This window comes from Colias croceus, chromosome 18 (genome assembly GCF_905220415.1).
Source record: "Colias croceus chromosome 18, ilColCroc2.1".
NCBI classification, from domain to species: Eukaryota; Metazoa; Arthropoda; class Insecta; order Lepidoptera; family Pieridae; genus Colias; species Colias croceus.
In genome coordinates, this window is record NC_059554.1 from 6454920 (window position 1) to 6475579 (window position 20660).

At 32.7% G+C, this 20660-nt stretch overlaps 3 protein-coding genes across 3 annotated transcripts; all 3 read right to left on the reverse strand.

Moving 5' to 3' along the window:
- Nucleotides 1–331: 331 nt before the first annotated feature.
- On the reverse strand, nucleotides 332–4273 carry LOC123699478 (CLIP domain-containing serine protease 2-like). The gene is made up of 7 exons (XM_045646419.1): nucleotides 4122–4273; nucleotides 3218–3345; nucleotides 2808–3000; nucleotides 2345–2523; nucleotides 1658–1766; nucleotides 1092–1269; nucleotides 332–634 (listed from the first exon to the last, which is right to left on the reverse strand). Exons 1-7 carry the CDS (start codon nucleotides 4183–4185, stop codon nucleotides 391–393), a joined length of 1095 nt encoding a protein of 364 aa, XP_045502375.1. The 5' UTR covers nucleotides 4186–4273; the 3' UTR covers nucleotides 332–390.
- Nucleotides 4274–8074: 3801 nt separating this feature from the next.
- Nucleotides 8075–11194, reverse strand: LOC123699480 (phenoloxidase-activating factor 3-like). The gene is made up of 7 exons (XM_045646422.1): nucleotides 11072–11194; nucleotides 10739–10869; nucleotides 10129–10309; nucleotides 9672–9850; nucleotides 9337–9442; nucleotides 8886–9057; nucleotides 8075–8702 (listed from the first exon to the last, which is right to left on the reverse strand). Exons 1-7 carry the CDS (start codon nucleotides 11133–11135, stop codon nucleotides 8447–8449), a joined length of 1089 nt encoding a protein of 362 aa, XP_045502378.1. The 5' UTR covers nucleotides 11136–11194; the 3' UTR covers nucleotides 8075–8446.
- Nucleotides 11195–12747: 1553 nt separating this feature from the next.
- On the reverse strand, nucleotides 12748–18238 carry LOC123699847 (serine protease grass-like). Its single transcript, XM_045646886.1, has 7 exons — nucleotides 18178–18238; nucleotides 16932–17074; nucleotides 16184–16385; nucleotides 15558–15733; nucleotides 15235–15340; nucleotides 14416–14593; nucleotides 12748–13980 (listed from the first exon to the last, which is right to left on the reverse strand). Exons 1-7 carry the CDS (start codon nucleotides 18236–18238, stop codon nucleotides 13737–13739), a joined length of 1110 nt encoding a protein of 369 aa, XP_045502842.1. The 3' UTR covers nucleotides 12748–13736.
- Nucleotides 18239–20660: the final 2422 nt, after the last annotated feature.

The window sequence follows — 20660 nt, forward strand, 5'->3', positions numbered from 1 at the left end:
AAATTTTGACCAGGTTAGTTTTATTTACATTGTCATTACCAAATACATTTATTCATTACCATTGTCCTTTATATCATTACCAAATTTCTTCACTCATTACCATACTTATTTATAATGTTTCAAAGCCCATATCATTCACAAATTTGTGTATAATTAATTGATATTCATATACCTAGTTTGTTTTTCATGTAGCTATCCAATGATACTAACAAAAACGAATTCTATTTTTTTCTCGCAAATAATGTCAATCTGCACGAAACGATAGAAATACCCGGATACGATTAATATAGTTCAGTTTAACTTATCATTAGAAATTAATGAAAACAAAACAGTTGTTCAATTATATATTTACGAACTAATAAAATATTTCGATCTTTAAAATAATATGTTTTAAGGCTTCATCTTCTCCAAAATCCAGTCCACATAGTTTCTCACATCTGTGTACACTCCTGGGAAGTTGGAGCCACATCGTTTCGGTCCATGTGATACAACACCGAATTGGACAAATCTATCCACGCCATCATATTCCTCTTCCAACATAAGAGGACCCCCTGAGTCACCATTACAGGAATCTTTGTTGAGGTCACCAGCGCATAATTGGTTCTGCGTTCTGTCTTCGTTTCGATTTGCTTTCCTGTTGAATAACATAATATGGTTTAGAAAGATGTCAGTATGTAGGTTATAGAATTTACAATGAAATATCTGGTATAAGAGTAAAGTTATTACTAGGGTTTAGTTCTTGTAGTTGTTTGTGTTTTATTTGAAATTGACTGTGAAGAATATTTGCATCCTCATGATGAGTGATGAGTGAGGGTTATTTTGGAATGTTTTCTATTACAGTTTTCATTGTATTGAATTTATGAGTTCAAAATCTGATGTTTGAATGTGTGCGTACTAGAGCTCTTAAATACAGTTGTACAAGCTTTACCACAGAGTGAGCAGCATCGCAAGGGCCAGCAATTACTTCGCAAGACAGCCCTGTCTAAGTAGAGCCCGACCAATACGATTCATTTATTCGAACTTTACATAAAGTCTTATACGATTAGCCCTTTGTATTTAAATCCTGGATTAATAATTATAGCGAGTCTTACCTGTTATAGAAGTTACGGCATACTTGTTCGCTCTTAATAGGCACAAGCACCTTCAGCAGCACGGATGACTCCCGCCCTGTCTCGGTGAGACCCCAACCAGCTACAGTAGCTCGTTCTCCACTCAAAGTCGTGTTCTTCAAGCTTTCAGACACCGGAAGGCAGATGGGGGCAACATTTTCTAGAATAAATATATAATATTATAAATATATTATACAGATGATGATTATAATAATTGGCGTGAATATTTGTTTAGTAGACTCTGGACCCTTTCGTTACCTTTCCTGAAATATATAACACTAGATTTCCGCCCGCGGCTTCTCCCGCGTTTGCACAGGAAAACCCGCATAGTTCCCGTTCCCGTGGGATTTCCGGGATAAAAACTATCCTATGTGTTAATCCAAGCTACCCTCTATATGTGTGCTAAATTTCATTGTAATCTGTTCAGTAGTTTTTTCGTGAAAGAGTAACAAACACATAGTACATCCATACTTACAAACTTTCGCCTTTATAATATAAAAATATTACATTTACGTGTTTTATCGATATAAATAAAGAAATACACTTACTATGATTAAAGTCAATGTCCTCCGAAAGTCGTAATAAAGCAATATCATTATTAACCCATGGTAATGTTTGGTATTCCTCATGTATGATTTTTTCTTCGACACCTGCATCCTGGACAGAAAACGGTAAGGTAATTTAGAGATTCTATAACACACCTACATAAAATTATCAAAGTACCTACGATTCTGAAGAGGAAAGTTATAATATCCATTTAAGAGGCCTACACCACCGAAACTAGCGCCACCGAACATTTTATTTTTTTACTCCTAAACCAGATCAAATTTAAAAAATCTAGCTCGGTACTTTGCTAGTATATTACTTGTAGTATTTTTGGTATTACTTTTCACTATTCTAACTGTTCATTATTCTAGAGAACTTTTGATTACCGCCAAAAGTGGCCACTTTTGGCGGTAATCAAAAGTTCTCCTAATTTACCGAATGCAAAATAATGAAAAGTAATACCAAAAATACTACAAGTAATACACTAGCAAAGTACCGAGCTAGATTTTTTAAATTTGATCTGGTTTAGGAGTAAAAAAATAAAATGTTGGGGGGGCGCTAGTTTCGGTGGTGTAGTCGCCTTAATGAATTCGTCGTGGAATGTAGGAGTGAATAGTGAAACAGTGAGTGGGATTTTTTATCTTAGGAGAGATACAATTATCAATTTGTTTTGTTCGTTTAGTCTTTACCTGTAGATGCGTCTCACACACGAAGTTCGGTTCTTCCCCCACACAATCTGTTCGGTAGCGGACGTCAAACTCGCCAAGACGAACTCCAGCTATGTCCTCCCCTTGTACACAATGAGCCGCGGTCAGGATGTATCGCTTGTTTATGATACTACCACTGCATTTGAATTGACGGCCAAAACCTGTAAATAAGTATTTTGAAGTGAAACTTCAATAGGCGCGTTGAGAGTAAAATTGAAAGTAAGTTGAGAGTAAAGTTGAAAGTAAAATTGAGGTCGAAGGAGTAAGGCGACAATTTTGGTGTCTTTGAATCTTGCCAAAAAAGTTTAAAATCTGACATGTGTGCTCGGCAAACACACCCATTTTTGTCTCTCGTCATCACTTTCTTTATTTAATCTTAAGTGTTCCGAAACTTTCTGCTTTATTAAGTTCAATGACTACAGTAAAACAATCAATTGAATCTTACGTGTGTTGTAGGATATGAGGGCCATCCAAGGGAATTCATACAAACTAGCTACTGTACCACCGACGATACGAGATCCCTGAATATCGCCGCATTCCTCGGGTAGCAACTTTAGTTTTTCTGCATTGTCAACGTCAGATCCACTCCTATCACTTAGGCTTGCAGGGACCCCGGTCATAAAATCCGAGCAGCATATCTGAAATAATGTCATGGAACATTACGAAGTTATTTTATTTGTTCTATTTTAAATATAAATCGATGCACCCCAAACAAAACGCCAGTTCGTTTATTATTGTGACCACAACATGTTCTTTGTGGAGAATTCTTGCACGACTCATAGCGTGAACTTTTGAACTATTTTTTTTACATTTAAGACTTTTTTGACAGACATAATAATTTATGTTATATGCTACCTTGTGTACTTCATCGAACCCGCAATATGCTGTCGTAAATATTTTTTTAGTTTCATCATCTCTCTTTGTTGATAACATAGTTAGGGCGGGTTGGCATAATGTATACTTTTGACAATCGCTGCATTCTCCTTAAAATAACATAGTTATTATTATTAATTTTGCTGAACATATCATTTCTATAAAAGAGAGATTCTTAATACTTTGAAAAATGAAAACGAAAATGAGAAATTACAAACACCTTGTACTTAGATGTCTTGCCATGATCAAAATGTAGGTATTAAATTTAGAATATCTACAAAACTGTTGAAAGTTTTGAGGTAAAAAACATAGAGAAAAAGCCGTTCATAACTTCTCCTTTTTAAAGCTGTAACCGATTTAACTAGAAATTTAATTAATAACAATTGTTAAAAAAATATTTTAATCACTTATTATGAAAGGTGTGTATATATAAACCTATAAAAAAATTAAAATTTTATCAGTTCTCTCATATTATCGTAAATAAGTTTAATTCCCTGTTAGGGACCTTACGTCCTTTTATAAAATATCTTGATGATAATTTTAGCCGAATAAAAGTCTAATCAAGGAAAAAAAGACTAAATAAGATTCCGGGGAAAAAAGATGCAATTTTTCAATAAGAAGCTATTTTTCCTGGAACTTTAGCAATATAATTATGTACATTTAATCATCATTTAACATACAAACAACGGGTTATCTCATCTCACGCGCAAGTAAAGTTTTTATAAACAACATAAAAATTATTAATAAATCATAAAACAGGTTGAAGATTCCAACATATTATGATATCATGAATACTAAAGTCTTTGTTTTTTATTCTATTAATTAAATAATGGATCAAACAGACAAAATATCATGTATCTAATAAAAAGTTTAAATGAGTACTTACTGCTTGATACGTCTCTGCAAATATGTAAGAATAATATACTAAATAATAATGTTTTTATCCACATTTTGTTAATAATATAATTACTACAAAGATATGTTTACTCTACAGACGTCTTGAAGCGACTGTCTTGCCATTCTATATATATTATGAGTATGAGTATTGCAAAAACAAGATATCAGCAGCTTTGTCTGTTGTTATTTCCTTAATGCCCGTTTTAAGGATAAAATTATCGGATGCTCCGAATATAAATATATAATAGAACAATGAACAGACTAGTTCGATACAAAATTACAAGTTCAAAATTTATAGATTAACAAATTCAGAAGTTATGAATAAATTACTAAATTAGCAATAATTTCTAAGTTCTAATAATAATACCTAGATCATAAGATGTAGTTTTATGTATATCTATGTAAGTTTGTATGTTGCCTTCTCTACAAGAGGTTATAGGTAATTTGCATAAAAAGTTGCAATACTTGATTTAATTTATAAAACGCTTTAAAATATTATTATACTTCCAGTTTCATTTTCTATAAGATATACGATTTAACGAATGAAAAAATCTTTATTGAATTGAATTTAAACGTAGTCTGAATTATTTGATATTTAAAAGCAAATAATTCAGACTACATTTAAATTCAATTAATCGCGATATATCTGAATGAATACTAAATATTATATTCCAACAGAATTGTGTTTATTTTCAATTCTCGTGAGATTTATCGACGGAAACTACAATCGTCGGGCGAGCTTCGAACTGCTCTCGGGTTTATCAGTCACAACATGTCATCTGGGAAAATCCAAATGAAGAATAATTAACGTGCAGTTACTTATACGATATCTATTCATATAATAAAATCGTAGGAAAGTCAAAACTATACATCGAATATATTTTTAAATGAATTCTAAAATTAATATAGTTCTAGATATTTTGTCTGTTTAAACATGAACTCCAAATTTTACATGACTATTTCTAACAGGTCGGGCCAACATATCACTTAGTCCAATAGGAGCGGGGCAATGCGGGTCCTGCAATTTTAACAAAAGACGTGTGGTTTATGCCACTCAGGTCACTCACTTGCGAGCCAAGTCTCGTGGAATGTATGTATGTTTGCGCTCATGTAGAGAAAAACCTTAAGAACAATTATTTGCAAATGTCCTACACTTGTTGTTTGCGTATTCTTGCGAATGTTAGTGACCGGCATAAGATTAGCCTGCGAAAAGATGGGCTTCATAAATCTAAATCTGCATAATATTATTCTATCACTAGCTTCCGCCCGCGACTCCGTCCGCGCGGTTTTTTCTACGTATTTTTCCGGGATAAAAAGTATCCCTTTTTTACGCCCAGGATAATAAGGAATAATTATACCAAGTTTCATCGAAATCGAACCGTTAGTTATCACGTGATGCCTTCACATACAGACAGACAAAAAATTTTTTAATCACATATTTGGGCTTGGTATCGATCCAGTAACACCATTTATAACGCTATTTATCTTTTCAATATTTTCAATGTACAGAATTGACCCTTCTACAGATTTATTATATGTATATAGATAATATTAGGTCCTAACATATGAAATTGGCGTTTTGTATGGGAGGAATATAAAGGCGATTTTTTTTTGCATAAAGTATTTAATTAATCAAAGTAATTACCATTGTTATCGATGCATTTTTGTCATCTTAAGGGTAGTTCGTTGATTTTTTTACCCTTTACTAAAAAAGGGGGGACGAAATTCAATAAACTCTTTGAATATTTACGGTTTGGACTGCCACACAGAGTCCACAGGGTCCACAGGGTCCTAAAATAGAGCCTTGAGGAACCCCTTTTGTTTCTGTTTTGCATTCTGACAACCTGATACTACCGTCCTCCATTGCAACTAATTCTCTTTGTGTTCGACCACTCAAATAGCTATTAAACCAATTTATAGTAGGTGGACTTAAACCATATAATTAGACATTCGTATTCAATTTTAAGTGAAAAATTTCGAGGTTTCGGTAAAATAATGTGAATGTTGACAACACTGCAGATTATTTATAATAAAATTTTTGGAAAATAATTCCAGATTTTAGTCAAAATTATAGTTTGCTGACAAGAAATGAAGATTCTTACAATCCAAGTTTCCACCTTGGTGAGAAAAAATGCAAAAAAAAATCACGAATTTTTATTATTATTTTTTAATAAAAATATTAAAAACCTTAAAATGAACTATAATTGTTCCATTTGCAATATCACAAAATTCTCCATAGATTTTTTTGATTTGATGCAATACCAAATCTGTGCCTCCAGTGAATAAAGGAGTAAGACGAGTTATTCCCTTTGGTTTTTATTGCACCATTGGATTCAGCTCGTCAAAATACACAACATATCAAAAGGTCATATCTCTAGCTGCATCCTAACCCAGTTTTTCGAATGACCCAAACGGTATAAGTAGGGTGTGATAAACGGTATATAAGTTACCTTATCCATCATTTTAGGCAATTGCAAAGGAACTATTCGTCTCGAGTCAAAATAACCCACGAACACAAAGACATATGTGTAGTTATACTTTTTGAATAAAGACTTAATTCATTTTGTTCCATCCGTGCTAACACTATTTTAGTATAAACGCAGTTGTGTAATTTTTCTAACATGAGCATAAAGGAACAACTCTTAGTGTCATTGGTTCAAGTGACGACATGAGACAGTTTTGCATTAATGCCGTGTTACTATTGGTCCATTTGAATACTGCAAATTAGCATTTTAATGAAAATTAAAAAAAAAGTCATGAATTTTTATTATTTTTTATTAAAGACCTTAAAATGAACTATAATTCTTCCATAGATTTTTTTGATTTGATGCAATACCAATTAATATCCCTAGACTTTGTTGATGTTTGTATGTACCTACTGTACCGCGTGCAATCTCGCGATTCATAGACATGTTATTTGTCCATAAAAGGCCGGCAAAGCACCTGTAACACTCCTTGTGTTACAAGTGTTTATGGGCGGTGGTGACCACTTAACATCAGGTGGCCCACCTGCTCCTTTGCTTGCTCTGACATAAAAAAAAAATGTTGTGTTTTTGTTTGAATTGAATGTACTGTACTCGTACCTATGTTGGAAATATGGTGCAGGGCAATGAATATTTCGACCAAGGTGACATGAACACGCAAGTCACAAATAAAGCGTGCTGAGCTAGTGTGACTGTCAAAACGATAATTTTGTATGGAGACGTGGCCTGGGTGTGTATCATTAGAAATTAATTGAAACAACACAGATGGTCAATTATATATTTACTAACTAATAAATTATTTCGATCTTTAAAATAAATATAGTGACAGGTAGGCGGCGGAAAGCGCTTATGTTTTTTGGTTATGCAAAATATCTTAATACTAGGAAAAGATAGAAGAGTCTGCATTTTCATCATTACTTTTTTCCATATTATTGACTATTATTGAATATTATCGCTACATTATAGCCTCGGGCGGAAAACACAAATAATAACAAAATGTTAATGATATGAGTGCATGTGCATTATTCAGCAGAAATCTAACTAAAAAATGGGAAATAAATATGTATAGTTTCAAAAACTAAAAAACACGCTGTCACGCTTTTCTTTTAAATATTTTCTAAGTATGTTTTACTAATAGATTCATTTATTATTATTACTTTAATTTATATTAGGTAATATTAGGTATGGGTAACTTTATCATAGGTTAAACAAAATAAGTTTAATTAATTTATTGAATAACTAGGTTTCCGCCCGCGGCTTCGCCCGCGCAGTCAAAGAAAAACTCGCATAGTTCCCGTTCCCGTGTGATTTCCGGGATTGCGTCATTTTCAAGGGATAAAAAGTAGCCTATGTCCTTTCTCGAGTATCAAAATATCTCCATAACAAATTTCATGAAAATTGGTTCAATAGTTTAGGCGTGATTGAGTAACAGACAGACAGACGGACAGAGTTACTTTCGCATTTATAATATTAGTATGGATAGTATGGATAAATGATGTAACTATACATTTCAAATATTTTTATTTTATTTTAAAAAATAAAATAATTGCCGCTCTGTTCATAAAATTCTAATGTTAAACGTTTCACGTTCCCGCAGGACAGGCATTGCCTAGTGCGGGAACCAATGATTTTATTTCCTGTATTTTAACGTTTTTTTCTTTAAGAAACTGTATAAAGCACTATATAATGTATGTATGTATGATTGATGTACGTGTCTTAAAGAATAAATAATTTTTATTCTTATTTTTTTTTCCTCAAAAACTTATAACCATTGTTATAAAATGTACAATTAAACATAAATGGAGAGGACTAGCGTCTGCGATAGGCCTTGCTATGGTTCAATCTTTTCTAGAATCCAGTCAACGTATTTTCGCACATCTGTGTATACTCTTGGAAAGCTTGAAGAGCATTGTATCGGTCCATCCAACGCAATGCCGTACTGAACAAAATGTTCAAAGCCATTAACTTCTGCTTCCAACATAAGAGGACCACCCGAGTCTCCTACGCACGGTCCCTTATTACCTGAAATATGTGCAGGTGTAAGTCCACCGGCGCATATTTTATTAAATTCTCTTTCGCCTCCATTTCTGTAAAATAAAATAGTTACGTTAAATTATAACCATATTATAAAACTGCAGTGCGTCTCTATATATTTCTATACGCGATAATCTTAAAAACTAGCTTTCATTCTTTTCTTTTTTTATGCAATTGGATAGCGCTGTTCTCGAAGTAGAATAGAGGAAGATTAGAATATTTGTACCTAGTATTACCTATTATATAAACTGCGACAGACTTCATCGGTTTGGATCGATACAAACTCCTCTAATAACACGTCAGAATTGTATTCTGTGAGACCCCAACCAGCCACAGTAGCCCTTTCTCCACTCAAAGATTTGTCACTTATCACTGCAGTTACCGGAAGGCAAACGGGGGCTACGTTACCTATAAAAATAATAAAATATATCATACATATGTATTATAAGGTACCCTGAATTACTTGTACATTAAATACATAGCTTAATAATAATAATAAATAAATAAATATTCAGGACAATTTTCACACACGGCACGATCTGATCCCATACTAAGCTTTCGCTTGTGTTATGGAAACCAGATGGCTGATAAACATACATATTATATAATTTTTAAATAAGTAAATAAATGTATTTTATGTGAATTAAAATATGAAGAAACAGATTACTACGATATCTAAATACTTACTATATCTAAAGTCTATGTCTTCCCCAAGTCGTAATAAGGCAATGTCATTATAAGCTCTTAACTTCCCGTATTTTTCATGTATGATTACTTCTTCGACAGCAACATCCTGAAAAAATACAATGAAGCTAGTCAAAACTTCATTTCAATTTACTTGTACTACAAAATTCTATGATATATCGTGTAGTTTATGTTTCCTATGGAATATAGAGTGTAGTATAATATACATACTATATATTCCATAGTTTGTTTTTTGTTCAGAGGTGTCGGAGAGGAAGCGCGATCAAAGACAGAACTAATTTATCGAAAATTATGTTCCTTCTATGTTCCTGACTTACCTGTATATGCGACTGACAAACGATGTACTGCTGTTCACCTATGCAATCCTCATTGTAGCGGAGGTCATATTCGCCGAGACGAACTCCAGCGATATTCTGCTCTTGCACACAGCGCGCCGTGGTCAATATATATCTATTGTTTATGATACTTCCAGTGCATCCAAATTGAAGGCCATTTGCTGAAGAAAACATCAAGTGCCATTCAATGAGTTTTAAACTTATGACTAGTTTCTGCGATGCAGCTTTCAGATAATGTAGTGAGTCAGGGTGGTCCCAACCTATTTTTTTTCCATTTAAAACTTTCCAGGATTATGTTACAAAACGGAACATTAAAAAAAACAAAAGTTTTTGTTAGTAGATAAATTGCTTCCTCTCAAAAATATTTCGTCAAGGTTTGGCCTTTGGGCAACCTGTATAGTGTATATATAATTATATAAGTAGTTAATAATATACTTACGTGTGTGATAAGATATTAGGGCAATCCAGGGAAATTTGCCGGGATAAGACATCTGGCCACCTCGTGTACTAACAAACTCAATTTCGCCGCATACCTCGAGCTCGGGTAGGAGCTTAAGTTTCTCTATTTTGCTGTCAGATAGCATTTTTGAGGCATTCTTATCTAAATCCGAGCAGCACACCTGTAGGAATGTTAAGGGAACATTCAATGTAATATCGATACTATGATGTTATTACAGACGTAACAAGAAGCCTCCAATCTCCATTTATATCCTACTAATATAATAAATGCGAATGTTTGTTTGTATGGATAGATGGATGGATGGATGTTTCTTTTCATGCAAATACTACTGAAAAGATAACAATGAAATTTAGTGAGTAGGTAGCCGAAGACCCAGACATAGGCTACTTTACAATCCCACAGGAACGAGAACTATGCGGGTTTTTCATTGAAAACGCAGGCGAAGTCTCGGGCGGAAATCTAGTAGGGTTTTTTATGGACGGACAAATTTTAAATGAAATAAGTAAGATGTGTGTCAGGTATTTACACTTATTTGTTTTAATTTGATATCTCTATATCACGCTAATACTATTTCTTAAATCGCACTTACCTTGTATATACTGCCATGATAGCCGCAATGAGCCTTTATAAGAATTTGTAGTGTATCATTATCTCTTTTTTCCCTTATTAGATCTAGCGCGGGCTGGCATGATAAAATATCTTGACAGTCACTGCATTCTCCTGAGAATTTTTAAGTGTTTTGTTATTTCTGAAAAGGATCAGCTTTCAACGGCAAACATATAGTTATAATCATTTCTGTTTTCTTAGCATTTTACACCACAAATATAAAAAGAAAAACAAATATAGAAAAAAAAAAAACAATTTGGTTTCATCATATTATCATACTAATTAGTAGATATTATACCTATTATAGTTTACTTACTGCTCGATACCTCATAACATACGTAAAACAATGGTATACTGAATAATAAAATTTTTAATAACATTTTAAATTGGTATATTAGTTAGTTAACTATTAAGAAGTGTATTCAGCACGAAATTCTTGAGACAACTGACACACCATAATATTATAATTAAGATAACATAATATGTTGTTCCATATTTACCTATCGGTTATGTTTTTTCCTTTAAATAATGATCATTTATTAAGGATAAATTTGAACGTTTATGTATCGCAAATGTGCCGTGAACGTTGACCGAGCTAACCCGGTATGACCCGGGCTAAAACAAAATTTAGCTTGGTTGGTAGTGGCCCTGCCTTCCAACTTCCAAGCCAATGGTCGTGGGTTCGATTCCCACCCAGGGCAAATATTTGTGTGATGAACATAGATTTTTGCTCTGTGTCTAGGTGTTGAATATCTATATAAGTATTTATTAAAAATTATATATGTATGTTTATCAGCCATCTGGTTTCCATAACACAAGCGAAAGCTTAGTATGGGATCAGATCGTGCCGTGTGTGAAAAATTGTCCTGAAAATATTTATTTATTTATTATTTATAGTCTTTCTGACAATACCTAGTCGTATTATGTAAATTAAATAGGTAAACGACAATTCTCACTATTAATATTTTATTAGAATTTAATATTCGTTGTATATAAAACGGAAGTCGGTTATTAATTTTATTTGACCTATGCTATTTTTAAAACTGCTCTCGGGTTTTACCGAGATACAAAATTTGCTGGTTTATCAAAATAATATTAGTAATATAATAAACAAATGAATCATTCCTAAAAAAATAATATAATTACATTTTATATTGATTTATCCTTAATATATTAGTGAAAATATGTTAAAAACAAAATATTTCCTGTCGGTCTATTAAGAGGCTTGATCACATTTAAATACTTAAATCAGTTCTTTAAATATGGAAGAAAATTATTTTATTTATATGATATCAGAAATATTTAATGTTTGATTTTTCAGTAGCGCTTTCTAAGACAGGTTACTCACGTACCTGCTGCAGGGGTGATATTGGTACAACCTCGGTTGGTCGGCGGCAGGAGCAATTTCAGTTGTTCTCAAAATTGCCCCTGCTTGCCTATACACATCACAATTAAGGAGCCCATTAAGGGTCCAATTCCAATATTACCCCTGCTGCGGGTACGTGAGTAGCCGGTTTTAAATCAAGTATCTGCATGTGTTAATACTTTTCACGCACTAAATTAAAAATTGTTATCATTTTTATTAATTAGGTACGAATATAATAAAAATTACAAGATTATTACGTTCACAAACACAAACATGATTACATGAGTGTGAAATTTAATCCAATTATTCAAATGTTGTGGGTTGAATTTTGTTATTTACGTTTACCGATTTTCATAACTCTATAAGTCTTTTTTTTTAATCTTGACTTATTGCTTAAGCTGTCTCTTATGTTTCACTTAATTTGATAAATACAACAGTAAATAAATATTATTAGAAGATCTAATCATGTGCCTTAAATACTAAACTGTTTTCTCTATATTTGTCATTATCACATTTTTAATCGATTTTTTTAAACCGTTTGGCAAGTTGGCCAATTCAAAAGCATGGGGTAGGTTGACCTAGGATGTCAATGTAAACAGAGATATAGTATAAAATAAAACAGAATAATAAATAAACTTTTTATTTCATTTAAAAAAAAAATCATAATTGATTGTCCATTCTCGGTAACTAAAGGTATTTTTTTAATTATAATGAAGTAAAATACAAGAATTATTAAGTAGGTATACCTTATTATTTACAAAAACAAACATTTTCTTTACTGAAACTGAAATCAGTCTTCTAAATTGGTCATTCTAATTTAGAAGACTGATTCTTCTTAAATTAATGCAACAGCAAATTGAATTTTGCACATTTACAATGAGTCCATAACTTGATAGGTTTACAAGAAAAATTGGAATTTTAAATTTTATCTTTATATTTAATGTATGATTGATACGATTTTGTGCGTTCCAGACAAATTGCATCGTCGTCTCTTATCTCTTAAAGATCATCGATAGCTTTTACGTTTACTTTTGTCCTTACTGGTTAGCGTGTTTTTTTCTATTTTTATCTTTTTTGAAGTATACTTATGAATTAGATTTATTTTGTTTTCAAAAAGATTTTTTTACGTTTTTGTATGTTTTATCTCCTGGGACGTTCGGACAATGGATATCAAATAAGTCATAACATTTTTTACTGATTATTAAGAATTGTTTTCCAAAAGCAGTATAACGATACGCCCCTATACTATGATGTATTGTAGCAGTAGATATTATTTCCACACCGGAAATAATACTGCTACAGTATGTTTTATTTTTATTATTGTAGCAGTATTATTTCCGGTGTGGAAATAATACTGCTACAATACAACGTGAATAAAGTGATGCAACTAGACGATCTATATGGTCCCAATTCCCATCCCAGAGTTAAAAATATTATTACAGACAGAAAAAAAATGTGTTTAAAATCGTAGAACGTATAACATATTATAAGTCCATTCAATACTCAAAAATTTACTGTAATTGACTATTAACATTTTATCAATAAAAAATAATAGACGTCTAATTTCAACCTTTTAATAATTTACATATCCAAGTTAAACTGAGCAAATATTCATTTATTCTCTTATATTTTCCAATATCCAGTCTACGTAATTTCTCACATCAGTGAATTTTGTGGGGACGTCAATGCCGCAGATCTTCGAGCCAGTGGAGATTACGCCGTACTGCACTATCCTGTCAATACCGTTATACACGCTTTCTACTAGCAGTGGACCCCCAGAGTCACCCCTACAGGTATCTTTGTGGGGAGCACCAGCACAAATCTGCCCTTCTAGTTTATCGACGCCTTGTTTTGGATCCCTGTAAAGTAAGACCACAGATATTATAATACTGATAAAACGCCTTGATTAGAAAACAGAAAACAGAGCCACGTAGAATATGCTTTTTTAATTATGCGAAAGATTACTTCTGTGCAAAGTGTGCAAAAGGAAACATAAAATTCAAAATGTAATTGAATTTTTTAGGGTTAAGTTTGTGACTGAGCAACTAGGTAACAAAGAAAATGCTAGGACCCCGTCTTGAGATCCCTGATAAAAATCTAATAAGGATATTTATGCTCAAATTTGGTTAGATTTAGACAATAGCATCAAATCCACACTGTAAGTTTAACATGTTACAGAATGAGTAAGAACTTTGCATTTAAATAAATAATAATGAATGGATCCTTTCCACCAAATTTTGAACGAAATTCTACTACAGTATCCACTAAAATTTTGAAAACGTTTACATTCTTACCAATCATAAACACTACGACATTTATCCATAGTTTTAATCTCAAAATTGGCTTTATATAGCAGGGTAGAATCTTGACCAGTCTCTGTGACACCCCATCCTGCTACAACAGCATTCACATTGTCCAAATTCTTGTACCGTAGTTCATCAGTTACGGGTAAACAAATAGGGAGAATGTTCTCTGTAAGAAAGTAACAAGTGTTTCATAATAGATAGCAACACAATAACACACAAAAACACAGATGATTTGGAAAGAGTGGCGTATTTAAATTGAGTTCGTTTGTTATAAAAATTAAGCAAAACTCTTGAACAATATTCTACGAATCTATTTTTTGATGCCTATTCAATTTTTGATCTATTTTTTGATTCATCGATTGAAGAAACTGGAGGAACCGAGGGCTTAAGTCCAGTCCATTTATTGTTTATTTTAGTTGAAGCTTTAAACGAAAAAAAAGCTCACAAGGTGCCGTGGTGACAGTAATAGCACTTAACGAAATTCGTGTTATGGCCCAAATGAAAACCCTCACGATGCGTTGTGACAATCATAGAACAACTAGCGAAATTCGTTCTGTGGCTGACATGCTATTCAACAGTGACGATGTGTTTTGAACATAAATTGATTTACCAATTACCATTAAACAAAGTATAGGCTTTTATTACTTTAACTTAAGAACTGTCGGTTTTAATAATTTTTGTAAGTTGGATTTGTCTCCACTTTTATCAAAATTTGGACAGAAGTTTATCCAAGCGGAGCGGAGGCAATCATCTGCTAGTAGCTATTAATAAATCATGAATTAAATGAGGTTACAAATGATTACTTACTGTGATTTAAATCTATATTCCTCTCCAACCTTAGCAAAGCAATATCATGACTACTTGATAAATTATTCCATTTTTCATGTATAATTATTTTTTCAATACCCAAATCCTGAAACACATTTAGTTACTTTAAATGCAGAATAAACATATTATAAATAATTAGTGATTATAAATAATTACGATAAATATAATTATAAATAATTACGACAAAATACTGTGATAATACTATTTCAAAGATAGAAAATGCAGTTTTGATAAAGAATAAACATAAATTTTTGTTCACAATTACCAAGGATATAAAAAGAATGACTCCGAAAATTACTTACTTCAACATGACTCTCGCAAAACCTTGGCTTTACACCTTGACAGTCCTCCTTGGTACTAATGTCATGATCACCAACCCGGACCCCATTTATGTTCTTTTTGGCCGCGCAATGTGCAGCAGTGAGAATATATCTTGAATTAATTATGCTTCCAGCACACATAAAGTATTGTCCATCACCTGAAAGACAAGAGAAAATAAAAGAAAATTATAATATTATATCCTATTAGATCAACATTGAGTATAACAACATGAAACAATGTTATGATATTATGTTATCACTACATAGCATAAAACCAAGTCACTGAAGACTCCTTTGTTAGCTAGTGGGCCCTCTTCACAATCGAGAGCATTGGCCCAACAAATTGATCGTCGATGTTTATCGCAATTGCGGGGCGATTACGAATAAATATCATAGAATGACGCCCGATCATAGGGCCTCTACATTATTGTAATTGCTTCTACTCAACCAACGCTGTCCATTGTGAAGAAGACTTAATAGTTTTTTTTAACTGTGCAACTTTTTTATGTTCTCAAGGAAACTTTTTGTATAGGTATGATTTGTTAAAATTTAGACATCACCATATGAGCCTGGGGCGGAAATGTAGTGAATTAGCAAACATGTCTTACGTCGTTTATAAGAGATCAGAGCCATCCAGGGGAACTCGTACAGGCCAGCCACATCACCACGAATGATACGGGTACCATCGATGTCACCGCAGGAAGCTGGTAGTAACTTTAATTGTGGATTATCGACTTGCTTCTCATTCTGGGAACCGGACATTCCACTTCTGTCGTCTATACCTGATAAGGTAAAATGAGAGCAACACACCTGTTGAATTAATTTTGATTGTTATAATACAATAGTATGGGTTCATATTATAATACCTAAGTAGTTGAACAAACTCTCAACAACAACTTATATAGCTTTACAAAATCTAGGCACTATACTTAGGTATTTAAAAATTCTCAGTAAGGGCTTCACTTACCTACAGATAAAATATTAATCTAACCAATCAGTAAAGACTAAGGTCAAAACGTTTACCTTTTAAATAAAACATGAAGGATAATGTATCTATACTTCTTAGATACTAATAATATTATAAAGAGGAAAGGTTTGTATGTATGTATGTATGGTTTTCATGCATAAACTTCTGGACTGATTTTGAAAAAATTTTGCCACAGACAATCTTTAGACCCTGAGAAAGAACATAGGCTACCTTTTATTGCTAAATATGTAAAACAGGCGAAGCCGGGGCGGACCGCTAGTCTGATATAATTAGAAAACATAATATGTTATGTCCTTGTTATGTCATAATAATATTATGTACTTAAATAATAGAAAATAATTAAAAGATGAATAAAAAGGTTGAATAACCTTAGTTACTCTTTCTAATTGAATGTATTCTACACCACAAAATGCTTCTAGGAACATCGTCGCAGTTTTCGGACTTTTGTGGTAAAATGCTAATTGTTTTGCCTCTTCACATGACGTGTAAGCCATACAGTCACTGCATGTTTCTGGAAAAAAATACATATAAAAATACTGGAGTTCGGAAAATTCTTGCGTTATCATATTAAGTTCACGTTATTACATGTTGTTTCAATATTTTCAAATTTTGCAAGACAATATTATATTACGGAGAGTCATAAATTTGGCTACCTACACAGAAAAATCGAACTTTCACACGCTGATTACGTCAAATAGTATTTATGAAATTTTGAGGTTATGTGAAAAAATTGTGAATACAAAAGTTGTAGAACTTTTAATTACCTACAACTTTGCCATTGAACTTTTTTCCGTAGGACTTGTAGTTTTGTCGGAAATCGAGAGAAACCATTTTTTTCTCTTAAAAGCTCCCCCCTCCCACTTCCCGAACTCGGATTGACCGTAATTTATTTTTCCTTTTATTTTCATCATATTCCCCTCCTTATCTAATGGGTTTCATACCACTGCGATTTTGTTTTGTTTCAAAAATTATCTACTCTAGTCTAATCACGATATTTCTGTTTTTAAATTATGTATTTTACTTATTAATCAGGGCTAATTTATAAATTATTTATATAGATATTCATAATATCCATCAATAATAAATTTAAATATACCATCTACCGATAAATCTATACAAAAGTATAAAGCTGAAGAGTTTGTTTGTTTGAACGCGCTAATCTTCGATAATCTTCAATTTTCGAATCTTCGATTTGAAAAATTATTTCGGTGTTAGATAGCCCATTTATCGAGAAAGGCTATAAGCTATATATGTATATATAATCACGCTAAGACCAACAGGAACGGAGCAATGCGGGTGAAACCGCGGGACACAGCTAGTTAATATGTGTGTAGCACACATACATATATAGTGACTAGCTTTCCGCCCGCGGCTTCGCCCGCTTTGTGCTTTAAACTATCCTATCTCTCAAGTTGGATCGAACTGCACATGGTGTGCAAATTTTATTATAATCGGTTAAGTGGTTTAGGAGTCCATTGAGGACAAACATTGTGACACGATATTTATATATATTAAGAAGATATGTGTGAATGGAGTCCAAAATATTTTTAAGCATAAAAACTTCATTTATTTCAAGTCAATTAACATGTTTTAGCTTTGTTAATGCTTACTTACTCATTGATAATGTTATATCAGCCGCATTTAAAAATACCGCTAGAATAAGAATTCCGAGCATTTTTAAATTTTAATGAATAAATTTATTTTTGTACACAGAAACACATTCACGCCACTTCAACTCTGAGGTCTTACTACCGAGCGTGTACGGATTGAGGAAAATTATAATAAACTTGTTCTATGGCTTATTTTACTGTTTATATACATAAAGCTCCGAAGTATATTAATTGTATTCTTAAGGAAATGGGGCGTCAAATATATAAGTGTGACATCGGCATACTTAAAAGTAACTAATATTGTAGATGACGCCTTGTTTTCTCTTGAATTCCCCTAGCTAAAAGCTCATATAGTTCTTCGAAGTTCATATTAATTCACGTTTTTTCCAGTCTTAGAACTTCCTTCGGACGTGAAGGCCAAGTTGGTCTGGTTGTTTTAATTTTATCTGTAAACTAGCTGTGCGGTTTTGCCCTCATAGCTTCACTCGTATTGGTCTTAGCGTGATGAAATATAATTTATAGCCTTTCTCGATAAATGGGTTATCTAAGATCGAAATAATTTGTCAAATCGGACCAGTAGTTCCTGAGATTATGGCGTTCCAACAAACAAACTCTTCAGCTACCGAATAATATAATATACATATTAGTATTATATAGATTTATAGTTTATAACTTTGTAAACATGACATGTTTATGTTAATCTCATATAAACAGCTGAACTTTGACATATTATTATACTCATATCTATAACGGGTTGATATGTAATATAAATTTTAATTGTTTCCAGGTGTATTATTTCATGTTTTGCTACTTCTTTGTCTGGAAGACTAGGATTTGGATCGAACACTAAAGATGATTAAAAGTTAAATAAGTAACCAAAAACTATAAATTTCTATCGATATCGATAAAAAATTCGATTGAGTAGACTATAATATCTCAAAACTTATAGATATACTAGGTTTCCGCCCGCGGCTTCGCCCGCGCAGTCAAAGAAAAACCCGCATAGTTCCCGTTCCCGTGGGATTTCCGGGATTGCGTCATTTTCCCGGCATAAAAAGTAGCCTATGTCCTTTCTCGGGTATCAAAATATCTCCATACCAAATTTCATGGAAATTGGTTCAGTAGTTTAGGCGTGATTGAGTAACAGACAGACAGACAGAGTTACTTTCGCATTTATAATATTAGTATGGATAATATAATATATTAAGTATATATGTATGATACACCGTTGAGTATATAGAAACCACAGGCAGGCAATGTAAGTCGATGATTCATAATAAATATTTTACATACTTTAGTCACCAATTCTGAAGTTGGTTATTCCTTTTTAGAGGCGGTTTATTCTAGTTTTTAATACAAAAATTCCTTCGAAAGGGCTGTGTGGCATTTTAATTTTATAATTAGGTATAGAATTGAACAGTTTTCTCATAAAAATAACATATTTTTAATATAGTTTGTGCCTGCTTTAAAATTAATTATAAACGTATAACGAACCAGATAAATTAATAACAATAGGTATCGCAAATCAATACCGCAATTGTTTATATTCTGTAACTCTTGAATAGGTACGCTGTCGAGTGTAGATAATTCGTGCATAAATTATTGATAAACGTTTCTCACTTACGGCAAAAACAAAATATGTCATACATTAATATATTTGCGAAAATATCCATAATTATTAAAGAAAAAGACGTGTGGCACTCGGGGACTGCCACGGTAAAGCTATTACTAGGTGGCTATTACATAGCATGCCTACCTACAAGCCACACCTCCGTGGCCGTCGGAGTGGGGAGCGTGAGGTTTTTCGTTACGGAATTTCTGGATTCGGTCCCCGCGCTCAAGGCCCGCGATAGAAGCTATGCAATAGCTTAAAAAACTTAAGCTTCAAATCCAAACTGGACGTTAAGAAGGACCAATTGGAAAGCAAGAATCATCAACATCGGTTCACCCAGTCGTAAGTTCTGTAGTAACGATCAGTCGAATTGCGAAGCTCCTCCTTTTTTGAAGCTCGTTAAAATGCTTTAAAAAAAGTTTTTTTTTCATTAAATATAATATGATTATTAATATATAATCATTGTGAAGTATCATCTATATATATTATGTATTCTATATATTGTGTATCAGGCATCAGCTTGGATTAAACCGTTAAACGTATAAATTAATTGAAACGGAAGGAAAATATAAAAATGTTTATAAAAATCTTATTTTTCTAGGAATTATATTAATTTCCTTTTCTGTGCGTAAATGAGAATTATCAATTTGACGTATAACTACTGTGATCTATGATCTTAAAAATTTTGTTTCTAATTGTATTGTCTTGATTTTGAATTGTATTGCTAGTGTTTATTGTATACTAGATTTCCGCCCGCGGTTTCGCCCGCGTTTTCAAAGGAAAACCCGCATAGTTCCCGTTCCCGTGGGATTTCCGGGATGAAACCTATCCTATGTGTTAATCCAAGTTACCCTCTATATGTGTGCTTAATTTCA

Coding starts and splice junctions, on each gene's coding strand:
- LOC123699478 (XM_045646419.1), bottom strand. CDS start 4,185: ATGTGGATAAAAACATTATTATTTAGTATATTATTCTTACATATTTGC. Junction 3,346..4,121: donor TTGCAGAGACGTATCAAGCA/GTAAGTACTCAT, acceptor TGTTATTTTAAG/GAGAATGCAGCGATTGTCAA. Junction 2,524..2,807: donor CCTCATATCCTACAACACAC/GTAAGATTCAAT, acceptor ACTTATTTACAG/GTTTTGGCCGTCAATTCAAA.
- LOC123699847 (XM_045646886.1), bottom strand. CDS start 18,238: ATGCTCGGAATTCTTATTCTAGCGGTATTTTTAAATGCGGCTGATATA. Junction 15,341..15,557: donor TTTGCGAGAGTCATGTTGAA/GTAAGTAATTTT, acceptor AATGTGTTTCAG/GATTTGGGTATTGAAAAAAT. Junction 14,594..15,234: donor GAATATAGATTTAAATCACA/GTAAGTAATCAT, acceptor ACTTTCTTACAG/AGAACATTCTCCCTATTTGT.
- LOC123699480 (XM_045646422.1), bottom strand. CDS start 11,135: ATGTTATTAAAAATTTTATTATTCAGTATACCATTGTTTTACGTATGT. Junction 10,310..10,738: donor ATCATGGCAGTATATACAAG/GTAAGTGCGATT, acceptor ACATTCCTACAG/GTGTGCTGCTCGGATTTAGA. Junction 8,703..8,885: donor TGTCGCAGTTTATATAATAG/GTAATACTAGGT, acceptor TTTATTTTACAG/AAATGGAGGCGAAAGAGAAT.